Source organism: Dermacentor variabilis, chromosome 2, assembly GCF_050947875.1.
Source record: "Dermacentor variabilis isolate Ectoservices chromosome 2, ASM5094787v1, whole genome shotgun sequence".
Taxonomy (NCBI): Eukaryota; Metazoa; Arthropoda; class Arachnida; order Ixodida; family Ixodidae; genus Dermacentor; species Dermacentor variabilis.
The window spans coordinates 179,247,719-179,274,044 of record NC_134569.1 but is presented as its reverse complement, the minus strand read 5'-3'; the positions used below and the strand labels follow the sequence as shown (position 1 = coordinate 179,274,044).

General features: G+C 47.3%; 1 protein-coding gene across 1 annotated transcript in view; it reads left to right on the top strand.

Annotated features, from left to right (window-relative positions):
- Window positions 1-18,452, top strand: part of LOC142572965 (uncharacterized) — a 30,146-nt gene extending 11,694 nt beyond the window's left edge. The window contains exon 4 of the mRNA XM_075682442.1: window positions 16,405-18,452. Coding sequence (XP_075538557.1) covers window positions 16,405-18,446 — 2,042 coding nt within the window. The 3' untranslated portion in view covers window positions 18,447-18,452. The remainder of the gene's footprint in view (window positions 1-16,404) is intronic.
- Window positions 18,453-26,326: the final 7,874 nt, after the last annotated feature.

The following is a 26,326-nucleotide window of genomic DNA, read 5'->3' as shown; positions in this document are numbered from 1 at the left end:
ATTCGTGCTATTGTAGCGCTTTGTTCTGCAAGCTGTTTGTTTTGTTTGGCAATCATGGCTTGGAGTTGTGGAACTCTGGGGTCAGCTAGTGGAGTATGTTGCTTAAGCCTCTCTGACCAGCTCACCCGTTCGTCCTGTTCTTGCTCCATTGGCCGTGGCGCCTGCTGCGGCGACCTGTGGCTCAACGTTGAGTGGTTGGCGCCTCCCGGCACCTGGGGGGCTTGCTTCTGCTTCGACGCCAGCTGCGTGTCATGTTGCTGCGTCAGCCGCGGCGGTGTAATCGGATGCTGCGGGCGTTGCTGCTCCCGCGATCCGGTGTTGGCCGTGGCCTTGGACTGGTTCGGCGCGTGACTCCTCGTTGCGCTCTCGTTGCGTTGTTTGCTTGCGGCCCGCTTTCTGCTGGCGCTTCGGGTGTCGGCCACGTTGCGATGTTGAGTGGACCCGTCTTGGTCCTCGGAGCTTAACCACCGTTGCCTGTTTTTCGTTTGTGACGCGTCTTTGCGGGAGACGTGTCCCTTTTGCTTTTCTTGTGGCTTGTTTGAACGGGCCGGCTTGAGGCGTTGATGACATTCCCTGCTGCTGGTGACGTGCGGGCCTCCACAGAATCCCCACTTGGGCTGGCACGTGTGGTCTTCCTGGGGGCTCGGCACTCCGCAACCTCGGGATATTGACAAATTTGGATTTGGGCAGACGTCCGGTCTGTGGCCTGCCTGCATGCCGTATTGGCAGAACTGTCGTGCAGGTCTGTACTGATAACAGGGATACTCGCAACCGCCGTGGTACACGAGCTTGGGCAGGTTCGGGCCGTCCATCGTAAGGAGGGCAGTCGTTGAGAACCCCAGAATCCTGGCGTCAAGGATCTTGATTCTTGTATCTCGGGTCCAAAGGCCTTGCATCAGCGTTTCGCGTGTGTTGCGGGAGTCCAGCCCATGTATGGCCGCACGTAGCAGTGGGGGAGAGAACGGAACGTAGGCCCGCACTGGATAAATTTTGTTGCCTAGCGTTAGGTGGGTAAGCTGACGGAGTGTCGCTGCCACGTCTTCATATTGAGTACTGACCACGATAATGTTAGAGCCCAGGTGTGGCCTTATGATGTATTTTCCTTCAATGAGGGTTGGTTGTGGGCAGGAGTGGGTGACGGCTGCTGCGATGACGTGGTTGGGAAACTCTCTTAGGTTTAGCCCTCTTGTGGGACGAATGACGATTTTGATGTCTCCTTTAGGCAAGGGAGGGAGTCTTGGCCGGCGAGCCGGGCCTTGTTTACGGGTTTGCTCCGAGGGGTTATTGAAAAAAGTCTGGCCACTCACGGGTTGGTTGGCGTCTGTGATGTTCTCTTGTTTGCGGGCCGCTCTACGGAGCTTCTTTGCCCGGGTTTTGCTGATGGCGTATTCCCATGCTGGGTCGCTCGGCCCTGGGTCTTCGGCCGCCGGCTGGGGTCCGTGTTCGATGAAGGTATCATAGTTAGCGGCGTCGGGTTCTGGGGTCTCGTCCATGGAGTCGTAGTCCTCGGGGTAGGGTGCGTCCACGAATGCTTGATGTGAAATACCGCTGGATGTACCGGCTTCACCGTGAGCAGTTCCTGTGGCCATGGTGGTGGTTGTGGTCCCCGTGGGCAACGAGTATGATACCCCTGACACACGGGCACTCTAAAGTCCTTTAGGTAAGGGGACATCTACCGGAAAGGCGTTCAAGTGCAGTGACACACGACAAAGGAGTATCTCCTTTACGGCAAAGTTCCTTTTCGGGAAAGGAGATCGCGCTACTGCTTTTCGAGCGGAAAAGGAGTTACTCTCGCACACAGCATGCACAACTCGTCAATAGGAGGAAACCGGCCACACAACTACGGTGCCCATAGGTATTTTTTTTACCTTGCGAAAATGTTTTAATTGTTAGCGGTAATACAATTTGTCGAATAGTGAAGATTTCCTCTAGCTATACTCTCAAACGCTCGCATAACGTCGCTAGTGCCGCCATGTTGAATTCCGGCAGTGTCGTCGTCGTTTGCTGCGCGCATGTGGTGTGTTCACGTCGCGAGATGGAGACTGCACAATCAGCGCCCGCAGGAAATACCCAGAATAAACCACAGTTGTTGGAATAACATATTGAATAAAACGCGTTACGCCTGCGCGCACAAAGGAAGGGACGACATAGACGTGAAAAAGGACGACAGAAACGTGGGCATCACCAGAATGAACAGCACGCACAGCAAAACACCGGCTGCACATAGTTGCTGGACCAAGTTAAATGGCTGCTAACAACGCAAAAACGCGAATAAAATAAACGACTATAAGCATTATTAGCCATCAACAATGAAAAAAAAATATATTTTTAGGTTCTACAGTAGCTAAGTGTAATTAAATGCGCAGCTTTTTAAGAATGTTTTCTCTCTTGTGGCTTTAACAGCCAGCGCTATTTTTCTTGCGGCGTTCATCTGAAGAACTACCTAAAGAAGTTCAATGCGGTGCCGTCTGTCATCGGCGCAACTCCTTTCTGCAAAGGGTCCTTCAGAGTAGCAAAAGGGGTTTACTGGAAAGGACTTTAGTTTTGCCCGTGTGTCAGGGGTATGACTCGCTGGGGCCGGCTGGGCAGGCAGCTGCGTTGGCCATATGATGTGCTGACGTGCTTCGCTGCTCCGCCGTGCGCCGCCAAGGCGGCGTTAGGCTTAGTGCGGCGGCGTCGCGTCGGAGGTCTTCGTAAGCCGCTTGTGCAAAAACAAGGGGCACTCACGGGCAAAGAAGTCGTCGTAGAGGTTTCTTGGGTGTTCACGAAGGCCCGAGGTAGAAATTTCGGGCACTATAAAGAGGTAAGTTGGTGAAGAAAGTAGGAAATGCGCAGAGCCCATGTGAAGCGCGTCCGCTCCGCTCGGCTCGCAGTCGCGTTCCTTCCGCACCGTCGAGGTGAATGTAGCAACCGCGTTCGCACCCTGTCCGTTTGCGTTTCGACGCTGCGCATGTTCGCGGCGTCTCTTTGCAGGTCTAGCACTTGCGCTTTCCCTGTGGCCCAACAGGGGTCACACCGTCGAATGATGCATGCCGACCCAAGTGTGACATGTCTAGCCACCGACCTAGGCACAGCCGTCATACCTGGCATAACGATGATTGTATACCTAAGTATAATAAATACAGCTAAATCAAATGTTAACCAAGCGAAACCAAGTCTCAACCAGGCTAAACCAAGCTTTCGCTTTGAATATCCAGGATTAGCTGAGCTAAGGCACAGCCAATTTCTATATATTATATTTATGAATACCTCAGATGTGCCAGGTTTGGGTCATTGCATCCTGTCCCCACTCTGAGGGAACATATAAGTAATATTCACGTGCCATGTATGCACAGTTACAGATACTGAATGGACAAAGTTGTCTACTGCGGGACGTGCCCTGTGGCCGAAGATGTATAATCGGCAAGACAGCCGCAACCATTACCAGCCCCACAGTGTGAGGAAAAAGTGAAGAAAGCCGCCCTTTGAAAGGTTTCAGAGAAAGGGAATGCCAACGGAACAGCACCAGAAGGTCACAGACTAGGCAGAGAATATACTTAGTGGGTCTGAACGAACACGCATTCTATAAATGTATTCGTAACGTCAGGCAGGTGCCGAGCTCCGATTGACATTAGAGAAGAAAATGATTAAGTAGGTACGGCAAGGCCTAAAGCGCCATTTTGGAAAATGAATCACACGTTACTGTAAAGAACAGAAATAAGAATGGTCAGAAATTAATAAAAAAAGATTACTGCTGAAGATTTTAGTGAAACTTGTCAGACAATGCGCCATCATAATTTGCAGTCGCTCATCTGGTACTTGTGCGACCGATGAATGATTGTGTGCGAGTTTCCCACACCGCGCCTCACTGTGTCAGGGAAGACGCGGTGCGCTGCAAGTATTGCAATGGCCTGTTGCGTTTACATAATTAGTGAACCTAATTTCTCGGAATTAATGTTATTTGACGGATTTAATGCTATCGTAGTTAATCTCAATTAAGCCTATGTAATGTAAGAATTTAATGTCATTGTCCTCATTGTTTTTGACGGGGCTTAGCTAATAAAATCATAATTATTCATCACTAGGTTGGGGTTATCTTTATTGCCCTTACACAATCTTGATTCACCTTAATAAATTTAATAATCGATGCGAAGTAGGCCTAAGTAATATTAATTGCCGTAATTTCAATTAGGCGTAATTAATGTATTGGAAATCTATCAAAATTAGGTTTAGATAATTGTAAGTACCCATAATCAATCTTGATTAGGCCTACTAAATTACCTCCCTAAATAGGCTTAATTACTTCTTGCGGCGACTGTAATAACCTGCTTTGGTTCTGCGCTTACGCTATGGTATACTTGTTGCGACATCTGTAGTGACCTCATTTTCTTTCTGCAGTAACCTGAAGCAACTGTAGTGGCCTGTTTTCTTTTTGTGCCGATTGTATGATTTGACCTACTGTATGGTGCACTTACTTGCTGCGGCAACTGTAGTGTTCCGCTTTTTCTCTGCACCGACAGTATGGTAGTGCCGACGGTTAGGTGTACCTGTCGTGGCAACAGTGGTGGCCTAAATTCTTTCTGCGCTAACTGTATAATGTAATTACTTGTTGTAGCAACTGTAGCGGCCTTCTTTATTTCTGTACAGATTGCATGTTTCTTTTCAGAATCAGAATATTTTATTAAGTTACAAATGGGTGTTTCAAAAATGAAGATACAGAAGGAGGTCCCAGAGCACGAACATGGAACGGGACCTCCTGATATTGTGTAAAACTAATAACAATATTGACAGCATGGTAATACCAATGAGATACAGAAAATAGTAAAAGCAGAAAATACAAAGAAACCCGAAAATGAAATGGGATTCGATGAATACAAAAATGTAGCAATGAGCAGCGCAATATTGCTCTAACATACTAAAAGAATAATGGAGATTATGCTGATATAACAAGAACAATACAACAAAATACAAATATTATGGACTATATACAAAGGATGTTTAAAAAATGAAGATTCACCGACGATTAAGATACTCCCTAGTGCGAAATTTGAGGACAGCTTTACGTGTTTTCAATTTGCAAATCTATTGAGGGAAAGAATTTGATCGAGACATGTAGCAAAGTCGGCAATCGTGGAATATCTGATCTGCGAATCAAGCACGTCGGCTTTTATAGATGACTCGTCGAAGGGTCCAGTGTAATCGTTAATGCCGCGTGACCTCCAGAAAGTACTACTCAATTAGCGTCGCGCCTACAATCAGATTACAAAACAATCTCAAACCATGACAATCGAAAAAAGCTCGAGCTGACGCGAGCAGAGGATAGTATGAAACGAGCGGTCCGGCTGAGACCAGATACGAATACGCATCGAGCGCTCGGGCGGGTCCACATGTCACCAGTTTCCCGCGCGCATCTCACTGAAGGGGTCGCTCTCATCGGTCTCCGCCGTTCGCTGCTCGCATCTTTCATCTGTCGCTGCGCATTCGACCTTTCATCTTTCAGTGTGCTCCTTGGCTCCGCTACACCGCCGACGCCGCCGTCGCTCACCACAGGAACTAATATGTTGCACAAGCACAACTCAGAATGCAGTGCGTAAGCGTTTTAGAAATGTGAGAACAAAGAAATCAACTACCTATTATGAAACAACAACCACAAAAATTCCTTTTTAAAATGCGATAAGTAAGTGGTTTCCTTGAGGTGAGTCGGGAGGAGGTTCCAAAATGATGTTAGAAAAGTACATTATTTTTTTGTATCACTTAGTAATAAAGGTAAAAACAAAGTATGATTGAAAGCAAGTCTAGTTGTATTACGTATTGTTGTTAACAAGTTTGAATCCGCCCAATATGTTGCATGGCAGGAGATTATTAGGACACCGATACAATATGATCACAAGAACAAATTTGCGCAGTTGAGCTATTGTTAATATTCGGCAATCGCGAAGTACTTGAGAGACACTGCAACGAAACGAACTAACGGAGAGAATCCTGACTGCTTGATTTGAAATCTGTTGTAGTGAGGTTATATGTGTAGGATATGGCCACACCCCATGTCGCATATAGTAGGCAAAGTTACTGTGAATAAAAGCAAAATAAACCATTAGCACTGTAGGGGTAGTAAATAATGTCGCGTTTTTAGCATTATTCTTATTCCATGAGCTGTTTTACGCAGCAAATTAGCGATGCGACCTGTACAAATTAAATAGTGGCCCATAGTGTGACGCCGAGAACTGAACACTGCGCAAATGGAGTGAGATATAACGGTAACTTTCGGAGTATATGAGATACATTTCCGGACAGAATGGAAAATCATTAATGTGGTTTTGAACAGGTTAATTTCGACGGAGTTACGCGGCACCGTTCAAGTGTGTTAATTAGATTAATGTTTATTATAGTGGTAAGGCGACCGAGAGACCGGTCAGTAGCAGCTATAGTAGTGTCATCTGCATAAGGGAATGGCTCAGCATGGGTTAAAGAATTAGGGAGATCATAGATCAGAAATGGAAGTCCACTGTGATTCGACCCCTGGGGTACACCTCTTTGAATGAATAATTATACTGATATACTCATGCTGGTCTGGTTATCCATAACAGAATTTATTAAACATGAAATGCTTTTAGCTCTCGTTCTCGGCGACCTTCGAGTGACCTTGAGCCAGAACCCATAGCCGTTATCTGGGCCCTCAAACGAGAACGTCCGGAGAAGTTGCGAGAATAACACAAGATCCCCCTCCCACATCCATAGTACAAGACTGCATTACATAGTCTAGTTACTCCCGACCAAGTTGCTTCCGAGTTCTTCCTATTGTTTGTTCACAATATCGCTGAAGCTGTAACTTCTAGTACGCTGAAGTTGTATTTGTCATTCCCAATATCGACGTTCAAAAGGCAGATGCAGGGCAACATACACATCAATTCTGGGAAATGAAATTTGCTGCGGATCTACTGCGCTTTCCGAGCCGCGGCTCGGCGTGACGCCCGAAGCGTCTGATGCGCTGCTTTTCCCAAGGGGGTCTAAAAATTAGCTGCGGCTATGCAAAGCGAGGCTTGATTTCACTTGGTCAACATTTGATTTAGTTGTACTTATTATACTTAGGTATACAATCAACGTTAAGCCAGGTATGGCGGCTGTGCCTAGGTCGGTGGCTAGACGTGACATGCTTGGGTCGACATGCATCATTCGAGAGAGAGAAGGAGATTCTTGAATATGGGAAGGAAAGGTTGGGGTAAAGTGCAGCGCAGTAACTGTCTCTCAGCAGAGGACACCTCAACCGCGCTGCACAGGGGGTAGGGAATGAAAGTAGGGGGAGAGAAAGAGCACCATGCATCATTCGACGTTGCGACGCCTGTTGTGCCGCAGGGAAAGGGCAAGTGCTAGACATGCAAAGAGGCGCCGCGAACACGCCCAGCGCCGAAGCACAAGGGGACAGGGGGCGAACGCGGTCGCTACATTGATCTGGAGGGTACGACGCCTGTTGCATTCCGGACACTGTACGCTGAAGCAGTTCGCCGGTGATATCCGCGGGGTGGTCAGACGCCGTTTGGCGATGACGGCTCACAGCCTCCCGCCCACGCGCAACGCTCCGAGAAGACGGCCTGGCCGCGTATTCGCAATTGCTAGTAGGTACAGCAGAGCGCGGCGTCTCTCGCGGCGCTCGACGTTTCTGCGTAGGCGCGAGAAAAAGCGGGTGCGATCTGGCTGCCTTTGCTCCTTGAATATGTGACTCTGCAATGCCTGGGCACTACGGTGGAGAAGTTTCTTCGCGCGTGTTGTGTGCGTTTGACCCTAGGCGTGCCGGCATAGTGGAGTTGGGTAGAGATTATTTACGCTCGGACGCTGGCTGCCAGCGCGGTGAAACAGGTTAAGCAGCAGGCACTGGATGCGCCATTTGGTGAGCGCTGGCTGCCAAAGTGCGTCAGATAGATTTTATCAAGCGTGCGGCGCAGGTGCTGGCTCATTCATGCCGTATTATGACATTGTCGTGCCTTACGGCACTCTACCTTAAAAAAACATCACCGATTCTCACGGGAGAGCGATATGGGCCATAGTATAGGCCAGGCTTACTCTCCTGGACTTTTAGGGGGCATTTTTGAGTGGTACCGTTTGAGTGAAATAAACGCACAGCGCCTTAGCAACCACGCTTGAACGCGATTGCCTGATGTATCATTCTGAGGAATATTGGCTTTGCGTCTCGTCCACGCTAGGATAGGTTGGCTTAGCTTACGTTAGCTTAGCGTAAAATACGTTATGGTGCCGCGGCGTATTCTCACAGCGGTTACGCCGTGCGCATTATTGTCCTTGCATCTCGGCCACGTTAGGTTAGGTTAACGTTAGGTTAGGTTACGTTAGGTTCGGTCAGGGTAAACCGCATAAGGGGGGGGGCGGCGTATTCTCTTTGCCGGCGCCCTTTCAGACACTCGCGTTCAGACGCGGTTGCTAAGGCGCTCAGCCACCTAGATTTTCAATATATGCGGACCGGCCTCTTGCGCGGTGCCTACTGCTCCCACAAAAAACATCTGCAATGTTATCACCTGTTTCACTGCGCCGGCAGCCGGCGTCCGAGCGTATACAAACTCGAGTCTAAATAAATAAAGTTTTTCGTGTCCTCCTCGTCTGCTCCAAGAGACCGTCCCGCCACCACGACCCCGAGTCGTAATAATGGCCAAACTCGCACTGGCTAGGCGAGCGCAGTGCTCCTCTTAGCCAGGCACACGGCGAGTCATGCGGTCTGGCGGCGACACCGGAGCTCGGCGCGGCGAGTCACATGACGCGTTGCCAAGGCTACGGAGCAGCTGCGGTCAAATGAAGGTCAAATTCGGGGCGACGGCGAAGCTCGACTCGACAAGGTTAGTGAAGGTTTCGCTTTAAACGTTCTTGGCTTTGTCTTCATGGAGGAAGGAAAAAGCTAGGAGAGAACGTTACGTAATGCAGTCAGCCTTGGCAAGCGAACGCTCCGTGAAGTTAGCGCTTTGCTCAGTGGTGGCCCAACACGTGACCTGTTGCGTCGAGGTCATGGAGCAGGAATCGAGATTTTCCGAGACGTTTGGACGCACCTCCTTCTGGCACTTTTCTTCTAGCTGGGCAGTGTGCTCGGTCTCCCTGGCATCTTTCGGTGCCTGTCGAGCCGCCTTCAGCCCGTTTTCATCTAGCTGGGCATCGTCCATATGGAGCAGTGCACACTATGGCATGGTGCGGTGTGGAGTAGTGGGCTGTACTGTTCAAAACGTGCACTACACCCATTTTAAGATTGTGGCTAATATCGTCTCCAACGAATCTGCTTTGCCGGTTGACAGTTCGTGCTTACACTACTCTCGATTATGGGAGAGAGAGAGAGTGAACTTTAATGAACACCAGCAGTTCAGTCGGCTGGGCCTAGGCCTCCCACGATGGGCCGTCGAGGTCTTGCCTCTTCGCCGCTTCGTAGGCCTGCTGGGTCGCCCAGAGTTGGTCGTCGAGATGGGAGCTGCGCAGGGCGGCGTGCCACCTCGACGAGAGGGTCACGGGATTAAGGTGTTGGTATAGATGTTTGCACTCCCATAGCATGCGGGGGAGTGTTGCTGATTCAGTTTTACAGACCTTGCACGTCTGGCTCGGGTAGATGTCGGGGTACATAGTGTGGTAGCGTGTGAGGGAGGGGTATGTATTCGTCTGTAACAGGCGGAGGGTGGTTGCCTGTGCCCTGTTTAACTTGCGGTGAGGGGTGGGGAAGGTTCTTCTTGCGAGGTAAAATGACTTTACAAGGTCGTTGTATCTTGTAAGGCGGTCGCGTCCTGCGGGTGCACCTGCACCGTCTGCGGCACGGTTGACTAGTCCTCGTTCTACGGAGTGTGTAACCTCGTTGAGGTTGGTGAGGTGCGGGTGGACAACGCCGGCGTGTGCTGGGATCCAGAGGAGGGTGATTTGATTTTCAGACGAATGCGGGGCTTGTCGCAAGATACGGAGTGATTGATGAGAAATACGACCTCTGATGTAGTTGTTGACTGCTGCGCGAGAATCGCTCAGTATGGTGTGACAGGCAGGGTCAAGATTGGCCAGGGCGATGGCCACTTCCTCGGCCGTCTCGGCATTTTTGGTAATGATGCTCGCAGCATGTCGGAGCAAGCCGCCTGCTGTGGTAACCGCCGCAAGGCGCCGTCCATCTTGGTACTCAGCTGCGTTGACGAAGGTGACGCCCGCGATGTTGGCGTAAGCTTTGATGAGAGAAGTAGCTCGTGCCTTCCTGCGTTCTTTGTTGTAGTCTGGGTGCATGTTTTTCGGAATAGGGACGGCGTGTATCCATTGCTGAATGTCGCGTGGTATTGGGTGTTTGTCTCTATGTTGACGGTGGTAGGTGATATTAAGCTTGTTTAGAATGCTGCGGCCCGTTTCCGTGAGGGTAAGCCGCTCTAGTTGAGATCGACGTTGGGCCTCGATTAACTCGTTTAGCGTGTTGTGGATACCTAATTGTAGTAGAAGTTCCGTGCTGGTGTGGTTGGGTAGTCCTAAGGCCTGCTTATAGGCTCCTCTAATGATGATGTCCACTTTAGTTTTTTCAGCTTTGTACCAGTTGAGAAAGGGCGCAACATAAGTAATGTGACACGGATAAAAGATTGCACAAGGCGGATGAGGCTTTCTTCATACCCCCTCGCCGGTTGGTCACTCGTTTCAGCAGTCTGTATGTATTGGCGGTGTGTCGAAGGATCTTTGAGATAGCCGTAGAGTTAGCTCCGTTGGCTTCTATGGTCATACCAAGAACGCGGATGCAAGGGACCACGGGTATAGGTCTGCCATCCCTTAGGTTGAGCTCAATTTCCTCGTATTGGCGTTTAGTCGTGGAGCCCCGCGGGGGGCGTCCAGGGAGTGTGGGGCGGTATTGGAGAAGCTCTGACTTTTCAGGGGAGCAGCGGAGTCCAGTGCCTTCAAGATAATTTTCTACGACGTCAATGGCATCTTGTAGGGCAGTTTCGATTTGGCCGTCACTGCCCTTTGCAGCCCAGATTGTAATGTCGGCGTATATGGTGTGTTCAATGCCATCGAGTTTTTGTAGTTCTTGTGCTAATCCGAGCATAACCAGATTAAACAGTATTGGGGAAATGACAGAGCCTTGCGGTGTGGCCGTGCTGCCGAGGAAGAGTTCCTCCAATCGGATGTCTCCGACCGACAGGAAGGCCTTCCGATTGGATGGAAAGTCTCTTACGTAGTTGTAAGTACGTTCTCCAAGGTTGAGCGAGGAGATGCGTTCGAGGATGGTGGAGTGCCTTATGTTATCGAAGGCGCGCTCGAGGTCGAGGCCCAAGATCGCCTTCGTGTGACGGGATTTGCCATCTAGGATTTGATGCTGAAGTTGGAGCATAGCGTCTTGGGTGGAAAGATGCTGTCTAAAGCCAATTATCGAGTGGGGGTAAGCGCATGTGTCTTCGAGGTGAGTGTTTACACGGGTTAGGATTGCGTGCTCCATGACCCTGCCTACACATGAAGTTAGCGATATGGGCCGGAAATTGGCGAGGCTAGATGGCTTACCGGGTTTGGGGATGAGAATTATTTTGGCCGTTTTCCATGTCTGGGGAATGGATCCCTGGCGCCAGCAGTTGTTGATGTAGTCGGTGAGTTGTTGCACCGAGGGGTCATCTAGATTTCTTAGTGTTTTATTCGTAACACCATCTTGGCCTGGCGCCGAACGGCTGTTCAGCTTATGCTGGGCCGCATGAATCTCTGCCACGCTGAAATCTTCATCAAGGGCAGGGTTGGAGGTCCCTGTGTATGGCCCGTGAGGTTGAGTGGGCCCAGATGGGATGTACTTTTGACATAAGCTATTGTTAACGTGGTCCTGGCCATGCATCTTGCTTTCTGTGAATAAAAGCTTGGTGAGGCGATCTTGTTGATATGAGCGGGTGGTGGTGCGGTCAATCAAATGTTTGAGGATTTTCCACGAGCGGGGGTGGTGGAGTTGCCCGTCTAGAGAGTGACAGAGCTCTGTCCATTGCTGTTGACTTAGAACGCGGCAGTGTGCTTCAATTTCCTTGTTGAGAAGTGCGACCTTCCGTCTGAGTCTTCTATTGAGCCGTTGTCCCTTCCATCTAGAGAGGATGGATGATTTGGCTTCGATAAGGTGGGCGAGTCTACTGTCCATGCGCTCAGTCTGTTGTGATAATGCGGGTGGCCGATTTAGTATCAGACAGTAGATCGCATGACCATGATTCGTTGTCGGTAATGGTAGTGTCCGTCGTTGCTGTTATACGGCGTTTACGGAACGCATCCCAGTCCGTCCAAGTAAAGTCCCTTGTTCTTCTCATAACGGATGTTAGGTGTGGGAGAGTAATTTCGATGATAGAGTGATCACTCCCGAGGTCGTGTTGGGTGTTGCGGCCAATGGGCGTTGTCTGCGTTTTTGGTGAAAGTGAGGTCTGGCGCCGTGTATCGTTCAGTAGAAGTGCCGAGGCGAGTGGGGAAGGCTGGGTCAGTAATGAGTGTAAGCCCGAGATCATGGGAGTCTTGCCATAAGTTACGACCTGCAGCAGAGCTGTGTCTGTAACCCCATCCTGTGTGCGGGAGATTGAAGTCACCTCCGATGATAAGGGGGCTGCTGCCTGCGATGTTAAGGGCCTTTTTGAAGAGGGTTAGAAATCGGCTATGGCGTTGAGATGGAGTATTGTAGATATTGAGGATAAATATTCCTTCCTTTCGTTTTCTGTGCGGGATGAACTCAATGAAGAGGTGTTCGGTGCGCCGATCGTTGAGATCGTGTTCGATTGCGGTAATTCTTTTTCGAACGAGTGTGGAGACTCCGTGTGGAGCGTTGTTCGCAGTGAAACAGTGATATCCTGGAAGGCTGACCGGAGTATTGTGCGTTTCCTGGAGCAAGATTACGTCGGGTAGACATGAACTAGTACGGAGGTGTTGACGGAGAACGGTTTGTTTATGGAGGTAACCTCGGCAGTTCCACTGCCACAATGTTGTGTCAGTGTTAGTTTGGGCCATGATGAAGGATAGGAGATGCCACAGGTGGCAAGGTGGCGGCGACTGTGGCGGCTGTGGTGTCCATGGCTACGGTTTGAGCGGTGGAAGCGGTTTGTGTGAAAAGGGTTCGAATATTAGCTTCCATGGCGGTGATTCTGTACATAAGGGCGATTAGAGAATTCTGTAAAGCTTCCACCGTGCTTTGGAGTGTTACGAGCATATCCTTGACCTCGGAGCGTTCTTGGCCCTGAGCTCCTTCTTGGAGGACTCGCTTTTTTGGGGATGGTCTTGAGAGTTCTTCGGTTTGGCTGTTGTTGTTGATGGGAGAGCCACCAATTTTTTATCTTCCATTACCGTTTGAAATCATTACCAGTGTTAACAATTTTGGATTCATAGTTTCTTTTAGCTTCCTTGAATGATTTGTCAAGTGGTGTTGCACTACGTATTGTACCGCGATTTTAATGACGCTAAACAGAGACATGTACAAAGGAGAGATGCTAAACGGATGTTGTTTTCTTACTTTCTGTATATTTTTTGTTTCTGCAGATACATTTCAGTAAACTGTTAGTCAGTAAACTGTAATTTGCCGAGGAGTTACCGTGACATTTCAGTTCTATAGACGCCTCACTTATACAACGGCGGATTGCTGCTTAAGACTTGTCAAATGCGATATTATCGTCTCTTTTATTTGTTATGAAGGACCATTTCATTTCAGCAATTCGGCCAAAGAATTCTTGTTTGTTGAGAATATTTTTTTTAACGAGTGAACAACTTTCGGCGAGTCATGCTGAAAGCGGAAATCGGATAATAGTGATTAATAATTTGTTCAGGAACCCCGCGGTCGTCAGATGTAATAAAATTAGAAAACACGTCTTCGATAAGGGTGTTGGAAGATACAGGAATGCATCGAGTGGGTAGCGTTATAAGCGCCTCATATCCATATCGCTAAAAACAGTTAGTATGTTTACTGGAGTGTGGATCAGAGGCGTCAAGAATGTTTATGATGATATCACCAACAACTATAACATTCTTATTTTCAAGCGCAATATTATTACGGAGAGTCTGAAGTTCAGTGCAAAAGTCTGAAGCTGACGATGGTGGCGAAGGGTAGTGCCGCCAAGAATAACGTCTTTTGGTTGAGAAGATGAATTCAACACTTCCACCGAAATGGATTCGCAGCTAGTAACACAAAGGGCTAGATCATTCCTGAGCTTATATTGAAGGAATGACGAGATGTAGATGGAAAGACCCCCATGATTTCAAAATAACTTGTGACAATGTTCCGTAACATACGATTGAAAACAAAATAAGTTTTATGAGCCTGTGATAGCCACCGTCACAGACAGACAAATCAAGAGAAAAATGATGTCCGAGTGAAAACAAAAATGATTGTATCTCATGTTAGTGCATTTTGAGGCTTCGAGCGTTGAAATGGATTCTTGACAAACAGGGATCTTTAATAAAAGGTGTGAGATTTTTGAAGAAAATATAAAGCCGTGATAGAATACTACTTGGGTGCTGCGAGGATGATCCATGTCAACCATTGGAAAATCGCAAGATCTGCTTGTGTCGATATATGGAAAGCCCGGCTTTCACTGTTTTTCATTTGCAGTCCACAGGTATTGCCAGTTCTTCTTTCTTGAGTTGCAGTGCTCTGTCAAAAAGGCTCTTGTTTTTAGAGGTCAAGTGGTCATTCGCAAAGACTTCGCAAAGATTCGCAAGACAGTCCCAGTGAATTCGAGATCCGTCTTGTTAAGGCGCGCCGCACGCGTTTTGATGAGGACTGTTTGTTTCTTTCGCGTGAACAGAACCGGGCAATGACATTCTTATGTTCGCCAGCCTTGGTAGGTACAAGACATGCAGGAGCGACTGCATGGTATTGCCGATTGTATGGCATACTTGTTGCAGTGGCCTCATATTTTTTTCTTCACGGAGTGTATGGTATGGCCTACTCTATGGTAAACGTGTTGCGGCAACTGTGGTGGCCTACTTCCATTCTGCATTCTATAGTTACTTGTTGTGCAACTTTACTTTCGGCTTCCTTTTTTGGGATGACCTTTGCGGCAACCGTAGGTGTTCTGTATGCGTTCCTAAGTAAAACTAATTCAAATCTCTTATACTGCTTGCCTTAAGTAGCATTCGTTTTTTTCGTAAACATGGTAGCGTTACTCGTTACGCCGACTTTGGTGGCCTATATTCTTTCTATGCCGCCCGTAAGTGTAGAAGTTCTACAGTCATTATCATAAAATTGGGTAGTTATACGTAGTCGTTAGACATTGTCATGTACGTGTACCCCATAAGACCTAATGTAAATCTATGCAGTACGTTGAGTAAGGCGTTACGCACGGACGGAAATATTTACGAAGGAAGTAGCTCTACAATGCTTATACAACGAAAAAGCAAATATCGCTATCAAGGCACATGTGCGGCGTGACCAGGAGATCCTCAGGCTCATGACATCGTGGGGCACGTATACTCGAACCTGTACCGCTATCGCCGTTTTTGTTCTCCAAAACTTTGCTTTTGGTGACGCGGTCCGTTAAAACCGGATTGCTGGAAGCAAATCGCTGCACTGCTTCCGATTTCTTTGGTTTAACAGGAAAATGCTCATGCCTTATTGAGAGAGAGGGTTACCTGGCTCTTGTAGAACAACAGCGCCTTATAGAATTAGTTGCAACAATACTGCATATTTATGCTGACAAGACAAGCCTATGTCGCTCAAGTACTAGCGATGAAATTGTCGCGAGAGGATGGCATGACATTTGGACTGCTTTCGAAATGCATGATTGGTATGACTCCAATTGATTATAATAGTGCTGGGCGCATAATGGGAAATGTATCTTTTACACTTTTGAGCAACTCTTGGATCTGGATTGGCTACTTAAAACTTGAAAACGCAGCGACACAGCTAATGCACATTTCGGCTCTGTAGCCTCGTATGCTGTGAAGAACGGCTAGAGAACTGTTGGGCAAGAGCTATGCGCTCTGCACTGAGGTAGCATGAGACAGAATGAAAAAATCTGATGACACCTAAGCACTACTTATGAGTTGTAAAATTAAAAGGTTTATAAGCAATTCAACGCCGTTGAGCGGTCCTTCGAGTTTTGCGTGAAGGTTAATGTTTTGGAGTTTTGCTACAGTGTGTGTTATGCAGTATTGCGATTAAGTTCATGCAGGTTATTTTTTTACTGTTTCTACGCTTACATCGTACTAGGTGGTCGAGCAAATTAGGAGCATCGAACTCCAACGAACTCCAACAGAGGGGAGTGGGCATGTTGAACGAATTTCAGGCGCTATCCCGTCAAGAAATGCTCATACGCCGGGTATTTCCTCACGAATACACAGCTTCTGTAACATACACAAACATTGAGTTCGCGACGAAAAGAAAACAAAACGATGATTAAATAAATTAAACGGAAGTTATGCTAGCATTTCGTAGACCGAAGAAAAACAAGGACTTTTTACTCATATAACGTCCTCCCTTTTTTTTCGCAGTCGGAAGCACAACGGTGCGGGAGATTTCGTTGGCCACGTTGACCATGCTGCAGCGCCATGCACCAGCGATAGGAATGTTCGCGCTGGTATTGTTCGCACTAGTCTTGCTGACCACCGGCATTGTGGTGTTCATGAGTCGCACCATCCAGAAGCAACGGCGCCAGGTCCGCTGTACGGCACCCGCATGCAACCGTGCACTAAAAGACCTCCAGAATCTTCTCGACGATAGAGTGGACCCTTGCCAAGACCTGTACACGCACGTTTGTCGAAAGTGGCGCGAGACGGCTGATGAGGGACTCGATTTTCTCGACTACGCCGCTCGACTGACGATGTATCGCGTTAACGCCCGACTTCTCTACGACACATCTCCCGACACTGTCGTATTGCGTGACGTGCATCCTGTGGCTAAGTTTTTGAAGCTGTGCTGGCGTTACGTCAATAACGCCGCTCCTGGGGCAGACAGGCCAGCACTGGACTTTTCAGAGCTGCGACAGTACGCAGACATTGAAGTTTCTAACATCGCCAATTTCCTCGAGCATCTAGTGTGGCTTTCCCTCGCACGGGCCCTGGTCACCGTAATCGGCATGAAGCTCGTGCGGTCGAAGAGTGGCGCCAATATGTTGCACCTTTTTCCCGGTCAGAGCATAGCGCAGAAGATGGACGTACCAATGCTGACGGATGAGATTTTAGAATACATCACAGCCCTCGTGGCGCAATCCAATTTCTCGAGAAGCTTCGACGTGAGCTCCATCTCCACTCAGGAGCGCCGTATGCAGAATTTCTTGTCATCACCGATTAGGAAGCAAAGCTACAAGCTGTTAGTGTTGGGAACCCTGAGCAACAACTTCAGCACAAATAGTTGGATCTCAACTCTGAATTCTATTCTTCCCGAGGAGAACAGGGTGGACAGCCTCTCCCCAATCAAGATCCACGGTCTGGACACCATCAGAGGAATCGTGGCCTTCTTTCAAGGGCGTGTTGACTACGGCTCAGCGTACATCTACGTGCAGATCCTCATTGAGGCATTCCGATTCGACTTCATGAGAAGTTCGGCCAAGCGTGGAAGTAGGAGCGCCAACAGCTGCCTGGGGGCAACGTTGGACGTGATGACGCAGGCCGCTTACGTCATAGGAACTAAAGTTCTAAAGTGGCCCAGAGACCGGGAAGACGACGTCGCCCTCAACATACTCAGCGAAGTCGTCGCCACTGCCACGGCAGAAGAAAACGTCGTCTGGATGACCGGCAAGAGCAAACGCCGCATCAATGCGTTCCTAAGGAACGCGCTGGTTTACGCACAGGCGGAATCTTTCACCGATAATCTGTCGATTCCTGCAGAAGAGTTCAATGAATCCTTCGCACAGGGCGATTTTCCTGCCATTTACATGCGTTTGAAATCTAAGCAGCGCGACACTCTCCTCAAGACACCTTTGCACGAGACGGACGATGTCTACGCTTCTCATTTTATTAATAGCGGCGTCTTTTATGATATTGACATCAACACCTTTTTTATTCCCGCGGCGTTCAGAGGCGAACCAATTGCGTACTCCGCCGAGGTTCCCGTCGAGTACTCCATCGCAATACTAGGAGCGGTGCTCGCCAGGGAGCTGATACGCGGCGTGTTTCCAAGCAGTGAAGTGAGCGGTGCTGAGTGGACCAGTGACGAAATGAAACGCGTTCGATTTTATCAGGATTGCTTGGGCGCTCTAGCGCGTAGTGTTTTCAACGTGTCCCTGGAAGAGATCGACGGAAGCGGCACTGAGATTGCAGAGTGGGTGTTCGCGGCCCACTTGGCGCATAGCGCTTTGCGAATTGCGCTTGAAAAGTCGGAACGACTACTTGACTGGAACGAGTCCTGGGTGCAGGCGCAGCGAGTATTTTTCCGCCGCTTCTGCCTCATGTCGTGCACAGCTAAGGAGGATAGATATTTAAAGGCAGCCCGTATCCGCTGCATTTTGCCTTTGATCAATATGGCCGACTTTGCGAATGTGTTCAGCTGTCAGGCAAATTCATCGCACATCTCCGGTTTTTGTAAATTAAATTGAGCGCAGAAGCCACAGCTTGCCTTCTCTGATGTTTTAGTGCCTTATTGGTGTTATAGAAACCGGTAGTCACATAATAAATATAAATTATTCGTTCATATCTATGTATGTTAGAGTAAAACACGATTGCTTTGCAGGAAAACGCGAATAATTGTTTCATGTATGCAAAGCCTAATGAAATGCAAGAGGAAATCGGGCAAGCGGATATGTCCAGAAGCAAATGACGGACGGAAATAATGGGAACCATATGGTGACGGTATCGTTCAGTATAGCGTAGAGTGCCGGGATTCAAGAGAGCCACAGGCAGTGCCGAACTCGAACCTCGGTCATAGAGAAAGAAAAAAAAAGTTAAGAGTGGACGCTCCCATACACCCTAGCGGCCCAATCGAGCCTAGCACGCCTGGCGGCTGATGAGAGCTACTGGCCTGCACTTCTTGTTTCGGTTTCGCTGGCGCGAAATTTGGATTACCCCTCGTAACCGACGTTGGGCTGTAGCGGAAGCTTGTCATTTCAGACCACTTTTCGTCACCCAAATGGCAACGCTTTTATTGGTCGTTTTGATTTGTCGATTCACTATTTTGTCTAGTTCAATATTCGGTGTGAACTGAGGTCGTGACGCAATTTTTATTTCGATTAAGTTGTAACAGATGGAGATAGAGGTAATCAGAATACACTACGGCTTTATCCATCGCGCTTGTCTTCTGTGTTTTGGTAGAAGCGATCATATGTATGAAAGAGACAGAGTTTCCGCAAAGTTTTTATTCCAAGCTGAGCTAGGCTTCTTCTGGGTTCTGCCGTTGTCAAAGCACCACGACACACAGCAGTGGCTGCCGTAGTTTGGACCGCCGGACGGCATGGCATCAGCACGGTCTGAAAATGTCAATAAGTGTACGCTTCGTTAATTACCAAAAACATATGTACACGTCATAACTGTACCAGGAAACCGCTTTGAATGAATAGCGAACCGATGCACAATATAAAACCACCGACACATCCTGACCTCTGACCCACATAACTCGGACTTACAAGGATAAATGTTAAGACCCCGTACAGGGGTGTTCAGAGGTTCCCAGGCCGCCATCCTATGTAATTCCATGGTATCGCGGCCTGTGAACTTTTGGACACCCTTGTACGTACTCAGTGTAAGGAGTACATTGATAGGCAAAATAGCAGTTCACATCAGCGTGATAAACATACATTTGAAACATCCAAATACGAGGCCTTTGTTCAAATGCGCGCCACGCCACGCCTACGCGACAGTATGTTGTGCAATGTCTTCCGCCACGAAAAAATAATAAGGAACCGAAAATGACTAGAGTGCGCAGTACTTCCCAACACGGCCGCCGCAATAAGTACTTGCAGTCTTTGGTGACTTTTCCGCACCGTTACTTTTCTGTATAAACAATCCGCACGGACGTATACACCAGCGTGCGTCCGTGCGTCGTAGATACGCACCTCGCTGAAGTACAAAACGCAATAAGCTATGCTCGCTGTCTATGTCGCATGCCATTGTTTGCAAGCAATATGATTAAAATATTCAGGTGCCCTTACTCTATAAGGGAAACGAGCAAGCAGAGCTTGGCGCAAGCTATAGCGTGCCTAACGTCCTGCTTTTCTTCATTTAGGTAGCGCCCGTCCCCAGAACGCCGTTTTCGGTGTGAATCGGCGTGGCGTCTTTTATGTTCTTTCCAGCGTTCGTCAGCCTCTAGAACGGGCCAACGAAATGACCGTCAACCGCGACGCGATCATTTAAACGCGGGTTAGGAATTCAATTTTCTCGAAACCGGAATTTTCCTGAAATGTGCAATTCATGATATTGACCTTAAGCGTTGTCCAGCATATCGTTTTTAGTCCGCCAACACGAACCATTTCAATGGAACGCCGATACCGTGGTTTTCGCAAACAGCGCTGTGCAAGAACGGTTTACCCCCGCAAACCGAGACGCAGCGTCTCGATGGCGTCTGACATGCTGTCTCAGTGCAGTGCACAGCCGTGAACCGGTGCAAGTTAATGGCAGCTTCGAGTTATGGTTTTCACGGAACGCAACCAACAAAGATTATTCCGTTCTCGGCGGGCGTAGCAAGAAAATACATGGTACAGCCCTTTCGCTACGCGTTTCTTGAGGGGGCCTGCTTTTCGCATTGTTCGCGTCTAGCCGCCTCGTATAGAGCCGCAAACTGGTTTCTTTAGCGAACCTCATCACCCTCACAAGTCAGTCACTCCAGGCTTGGCTTGAAAACGTGACTCACCTGTCTCACACATAAAAACACCGCCGCAGCTGACGTTGACGAAACCTTCCCGCTGGCACGCCGCTGGTACACGAATCGTTGATTTTTTTTCTCGATGGACGAATGGTGACTGGTGTTGATGGCAGTACGGATGAAGGACAAAAAGCACGGTTGGTGTCTTGGATAAATTCTGTTTTTATGCATAAGAAAAACGCGAAATTTGGGCGTATAATTATTATTTTGTAAAAAAATTGAGCAGAATTCATTACAACATTTTCTTTTTTTGCGCCTGCGTCCTCTGGCGTTTGGTGAGAGCACTAGTTCGTTACGTAGCCGTTACGTAGTTCCTGAGGCCAGATTTCTCGCAGTGTCCGCTCTTAGTCTTTTTCTTTCTCTATGCCTCGGTACGAAGCGAAACCACCCTCTCCATAGCAGAAAGCATTGCCGGACGGCGCAGACAGCGCTTTGCTGTACAAGTGCACGGAGAAAAATGGCATACTCCGTTGTCACAGCTTTTAAATGTAGCTTGTCGCCAGGGTTATGCTTCAGATACTGTGGTTACGCTATGGTTACAATGTTGTAGCAGAGTAAACGGTACCACAATAAGATACGCTTCCACCATCATCCTTGAAATGCCTACAACACAACCGACACCATCAGTTAGCCTTCTGATATTGTCTATGTGAAACGGTGCCAGTCGCCCCTGTCGCGTTGAGTAATGTTTGGTTGTCGTATGTAGCACTGTCCTGCCACCGCGGCAAGTAATCTGTATCATAGCCTTTGGGACGGTATGATAGTTTTCAACAGTCCGCTATCCACAAACGACTACACTTGAACGTCGTTACAACAGAATGCGATATAACGAAATAATGTATGTAGCGAAGTAAATTCAATTCCCCTTGAAATACTGATTGAGATCCATGTGTTCAAACTTCTTTTTAACGAAGCAAAATTGTTCTGCCAATGGATGTAAGGGACGAAATTCGTTTCCGAAACCAAATAATATTGACGGTTGCGAATCGAGCGCACCGCTTTCCGCCGGGTTTCGCACTGGTTCAGCCCGCAGTTCATAATTTCCACGTCGAATACACCGTCGAACAGTACGGCGTCTCGTATCCAAAACTTCTTGCAAAGCTTAAACCAATACTGAAAAATTATACTTTAATTTCGGTGATTGAGTCCTAAATTTCTTACCGAAATCAAATAGTTACTATCGATGACGTATGCTCGGATCCACAGCCGGTGAAGTCCGGAATTCCTCGAGGTTCAGTGCTTGGGCCACTGTTTTCCGAAATCTTTATTGACTACATCATCCACGATATTCCGGTTACTACAAGGCTATTTCCAGATGACTGCATTCTTTACCTAGACATGTGTGGCCCACGCTACCAGGCTGTTCTAAACACAGCTTTAACGAAAATGTTCACTTGATGTGCAACCTGGCAAATGAAGCTTAACGAAAAGAAAACGGTGGCTATGACTTAACTTCTTAACGGCGGAACATCTTATCCAGCTTTTCTGGACACGTACCAAATAGCGCCCCGAGCGGCCTCGGCAGGAAGCTACCGCGTCTTCAATGGAACCAGTGCGTTTTTCGCGTATAACAAAAGCTGCAGGTCCATTATTGAAAAAGGCAGGTGACAGACACGTTCTGGGAGGCAATCCGCACGAGCCAAATGCAATGATCACACTGTGGCGATCAAGAATTTTGTTCCCAGAGCGGTTAAAGATTCTGGAATGGAAGCTATGGAAACGACGAAAATTTGTGCTCGATTTTTGAGACAAAAACAGCAGCCGTGATAGAACTACGGCATGTACTGTAATCGTCAATGCAGCGTATGTAGTCCTGAGACTCAGCTTTCGATTGATGTCTATCTCGACACTCTACACATGGGGTAACACTGTTCCCAAAGGCTATTTTTGAAACGCAGTCGTGCCAGTTCACGTGGTTTCATAAAAACCTAAGCGTATCACTTGCGGAAACGTTGGAAGCCGTGGCCGAGCCGTTGAATTGCTCGCACCTATCGTTCCGCGTCGTGCTGGCAGCGGTTTGGTTTGGCTTGGTGCCTGTAGTTATAGCATATTCCACTGCGGGGGATTGGCCTTAAATCGGGCGGCAGTGAGTTGAAAAAGAATAAATACCTAAATAGGATTTTTTTACTGAAAATGAGATATTAAAGGAATTCTAATCGGTAATAATTTTCATGCTATACTTTCTTAAAATTAGAAGTTAATATTTTTTGTTTCTTGTTGTGGAAAATAAAACAGTAAGATTAGCATGGTAGCCTCCTTGTTTCCATTATAAAATTATATATGGCACCACATACGTTCCTATGACAGTGTCCTAGTGCCGACGCCCCCAGAGACAGAATGATAGGTAGCGTAATGGCAAATCCAAGTTGGCGGAATGGACCCTCTAGAAGTCGTTTTCTATGCACGTTGAACCTACGACACTCTATGAAGAAATGATCCATAGTTTCGGGTTCATTGCAGTAAAAACATTTAGGAGAAGGTGCCAAACCAGACCTATGGGAATAGAAATTAAGCCGTGGTATTCGGAAACGCAGACGCGTAAATGAAACCTCAAATTTTCTTATTGCACACCATCCGCTGTGCCAAGGAAATCTAAGGTGCTGAAAATCGTCGTTATCTAATACACATAATTTGGCATGTTCTTCTTGAATCGAAAATTTTTAAAATCTTCCAGAAGTGACGTATGCCGAAGGTTTTAGGATCCTCAGTACCGGGCCTTTAAGAGATGCCCCTGCTAGGGTGTCTGCTGACTCGTTTAATGTGAACCCCACGTCCTCTGGCACCCATACCAGGTGGATGAGGCGTAAATGTTGGGGAACCAATGAATGAAATTCTCGGAAAACGATACTTGAATTGGGCACAGATAAAGCGGAGCAAACAGACAAGGAGTCGGTTAAGATTACGGCTGAGGAAATAGATATGGGAAGTTTCCGTAGAGCTAATATGATCGCCAATAACTCTGCTTGAAATATTGGCGTAAAGTCGGGTAGCCGAAGAGAGAAAGACCAATTTAATGATGTAGAAAAAATGCCCATTCCGGCCTTCTCCTCACTGACAGAAGCATCTGTGGCTATTACTACATTTATTTGGAGGTTTTCAAGGTGGTCATCTAATAAACCTTTTAGGTATCGAATAGGTAGGAGCTTAGCATTATTGGGAAATATATCGCCAAATTCAACACTTACTGTCGAAGTAGGTAAATTTTGAAAAGCCAGATCACGGATTGATATTTTGTAATGGCTCTAATAGCTTCTGCACAAAAACTACCTGGGGACAATGCAGTCTGCACCATTGATTCTCAAAGAATGCAGTTGGTTCTCGAGTAAAAATACAGTAGGAGCGTCTCTGGGGAGAAGCATAGATGTTTAGAAATGTTTGGACTGTCAGTATACGAAGTCGAGTTTGACGAGAAGCCCGGTTTCATGATATAAAATATTATTGGCTACAAATTTTGGAAGGCCGAGATACAGACGTAGTGATTCGCGTTCTAAAAGAACCAGAGGACGTAACTTATACGTAGGACCTCCTGAAAATAACACGCATCCAAACTCTAGAATGGGGCGGACATACATGCAATAAATCATCAACAAGGTCTCCCTGCGCATTCCAAAACGACTGCTGCAGACTCTTCGTAGTAAACCAACAGCGCGTGCTCCCTTAGATGCGATGTATTCTATGTGTGTCTGCCAATTAAGCTTTTCGATGTAAATCATTCCCAGATATTTTAAAGAATGTACCTGCGGAATCATCTCCTGGCCATATGACAGTGTTTTTCGGATAGGAAAAGTTAAGGGAAAGACAATGATCGCACTTTGGTGACATTTAGCGACATTTGTATTCCTTTTAGCCAAATTTCAATCTGATTCAAATACGACTGTAGAATTTTATATAGGCTATGTATATCATTCGATACCGTGAAAAATGCGATATCATCAGCGTATACGTATACATGTACGTCATGATGTGTCGGGATGTGATTTAGTAAAATATTGAATAATACTGGGGAAAGTACTGCACCTTGAGGAACGCCCCTTGTCTGTTTGAAACTTTTAGAAGAAACACCGCTTTGATAGCAATAAAATGTTCCTCCGCTCAGAAAATTTTGAATCCATGCAATTATATACTGGGGAAGATTCACACTCTTGAGTCTGTTGATTGAAGTACTGTGGTCGACACTGTCATATGCCTTCGTAATGTCTAATGTCACTAGGGCCGCGTACTGGTTGTTGCGGCGAGCGAGTTGAATTCTACTCTCCAAGTCAACATGAGCACACCAAATTCAGCAGCCCGGCCTGAATACTATTTCAGAAACACTTAATATTTGGTTCTCGGCTATCCACCTATCGATGTGACCATAAGGAACTCTCTCGGTTAACTTTACAGGATTTACAAGTGGTTCGACGCCCTGTAACCTCTTCTTTCTTTACGCCACGTAGGACTCAGTTCGACCAGATGGCCAAAACACAAAACTCAAAATTTGGCTTCAGTTTTGGTTTTTTCAGGAGTGCTCTCCAAATATAATGTCTGTTTTGGCTTCCTAAAACCTACCTATGGCTTGCTTATTTGTTAAGTCATCGCTTTTATTATCAGGTTTTATTACTTGGAGTTTCCGTGCCTGCTATCAAAAACCATGGTTTACTAAAACACTTAAAAGACTAGAAAACAAAAAAAGACGCCTCATCCGCTCCGCCAAGCTGCGGGATAATGAAAACGCCTGGCTCAAATATTATACAGCTGAAAAAACATATCCAACGGCAATTCGCAACGCTCAGCATTCTTTTTTTCACGCTGACTTGCCGAAAATGCTGACTACCAACCCAAGAAAATTCTGGCAGATTATAAACCCAAACCACGCATCCACTGACGCTCTCACGAAAGAATCAGATGAAGTGGCTACTGACTTGAATGTGCTAATATGTTTAACGCCGCGTTTTCATCCGTATTTAGTAAAGAAACCGACATGCCACCCCCTGTACGCTCCGATGTCTTCGGAACTGTTATGCCGCCAATTTTCTTTGTCGCATCTGGAATTTCTGCCATAATCGACAAACTTAAACTATCCTCATCAGCCGGGATCGATAACATTAACTCAAAATTTCTAAGGAACACTCAAAACATTTGTGCATCATTTTTGTGTTTACTGTACTCACAGTCACTTTCCACGGGCCAGCTTCCTGCTGATTGGAAATACGGAAAGGTCATTCCAGTCTTCAAGTCAGGTATCAGAGAATCACCGCTAAACTACCGACCCATTTCTTTAACCAGTATCCCGTGCAAAATCATGGAGCATGTCATTTACACACATATCATGGACTTTCTCGATTTCACTAATTTCTTCAATCCTGCGCAGCATGGATTTCGCAGGGGTTTTTCGTGCGAAACACAACTGGCCATGTTTGCGCACGACTTACATGCAAAATTAGACTGCAATTTTCAGACTGACGCCATTTTTCTGGACTTCGCGAAAGCGTTCGACAAAGTACCCCATAAACGCCTTCTACTCAAACTTTCAATGTTGAATGTTCACCCCGACATCATAAATTGGATCCGTGAATTTTTAAATAACCGCTCTCAGGCTGTTTTTGTGAACAATGCTACCTCTGCTTCCCTTCCAGTAACATC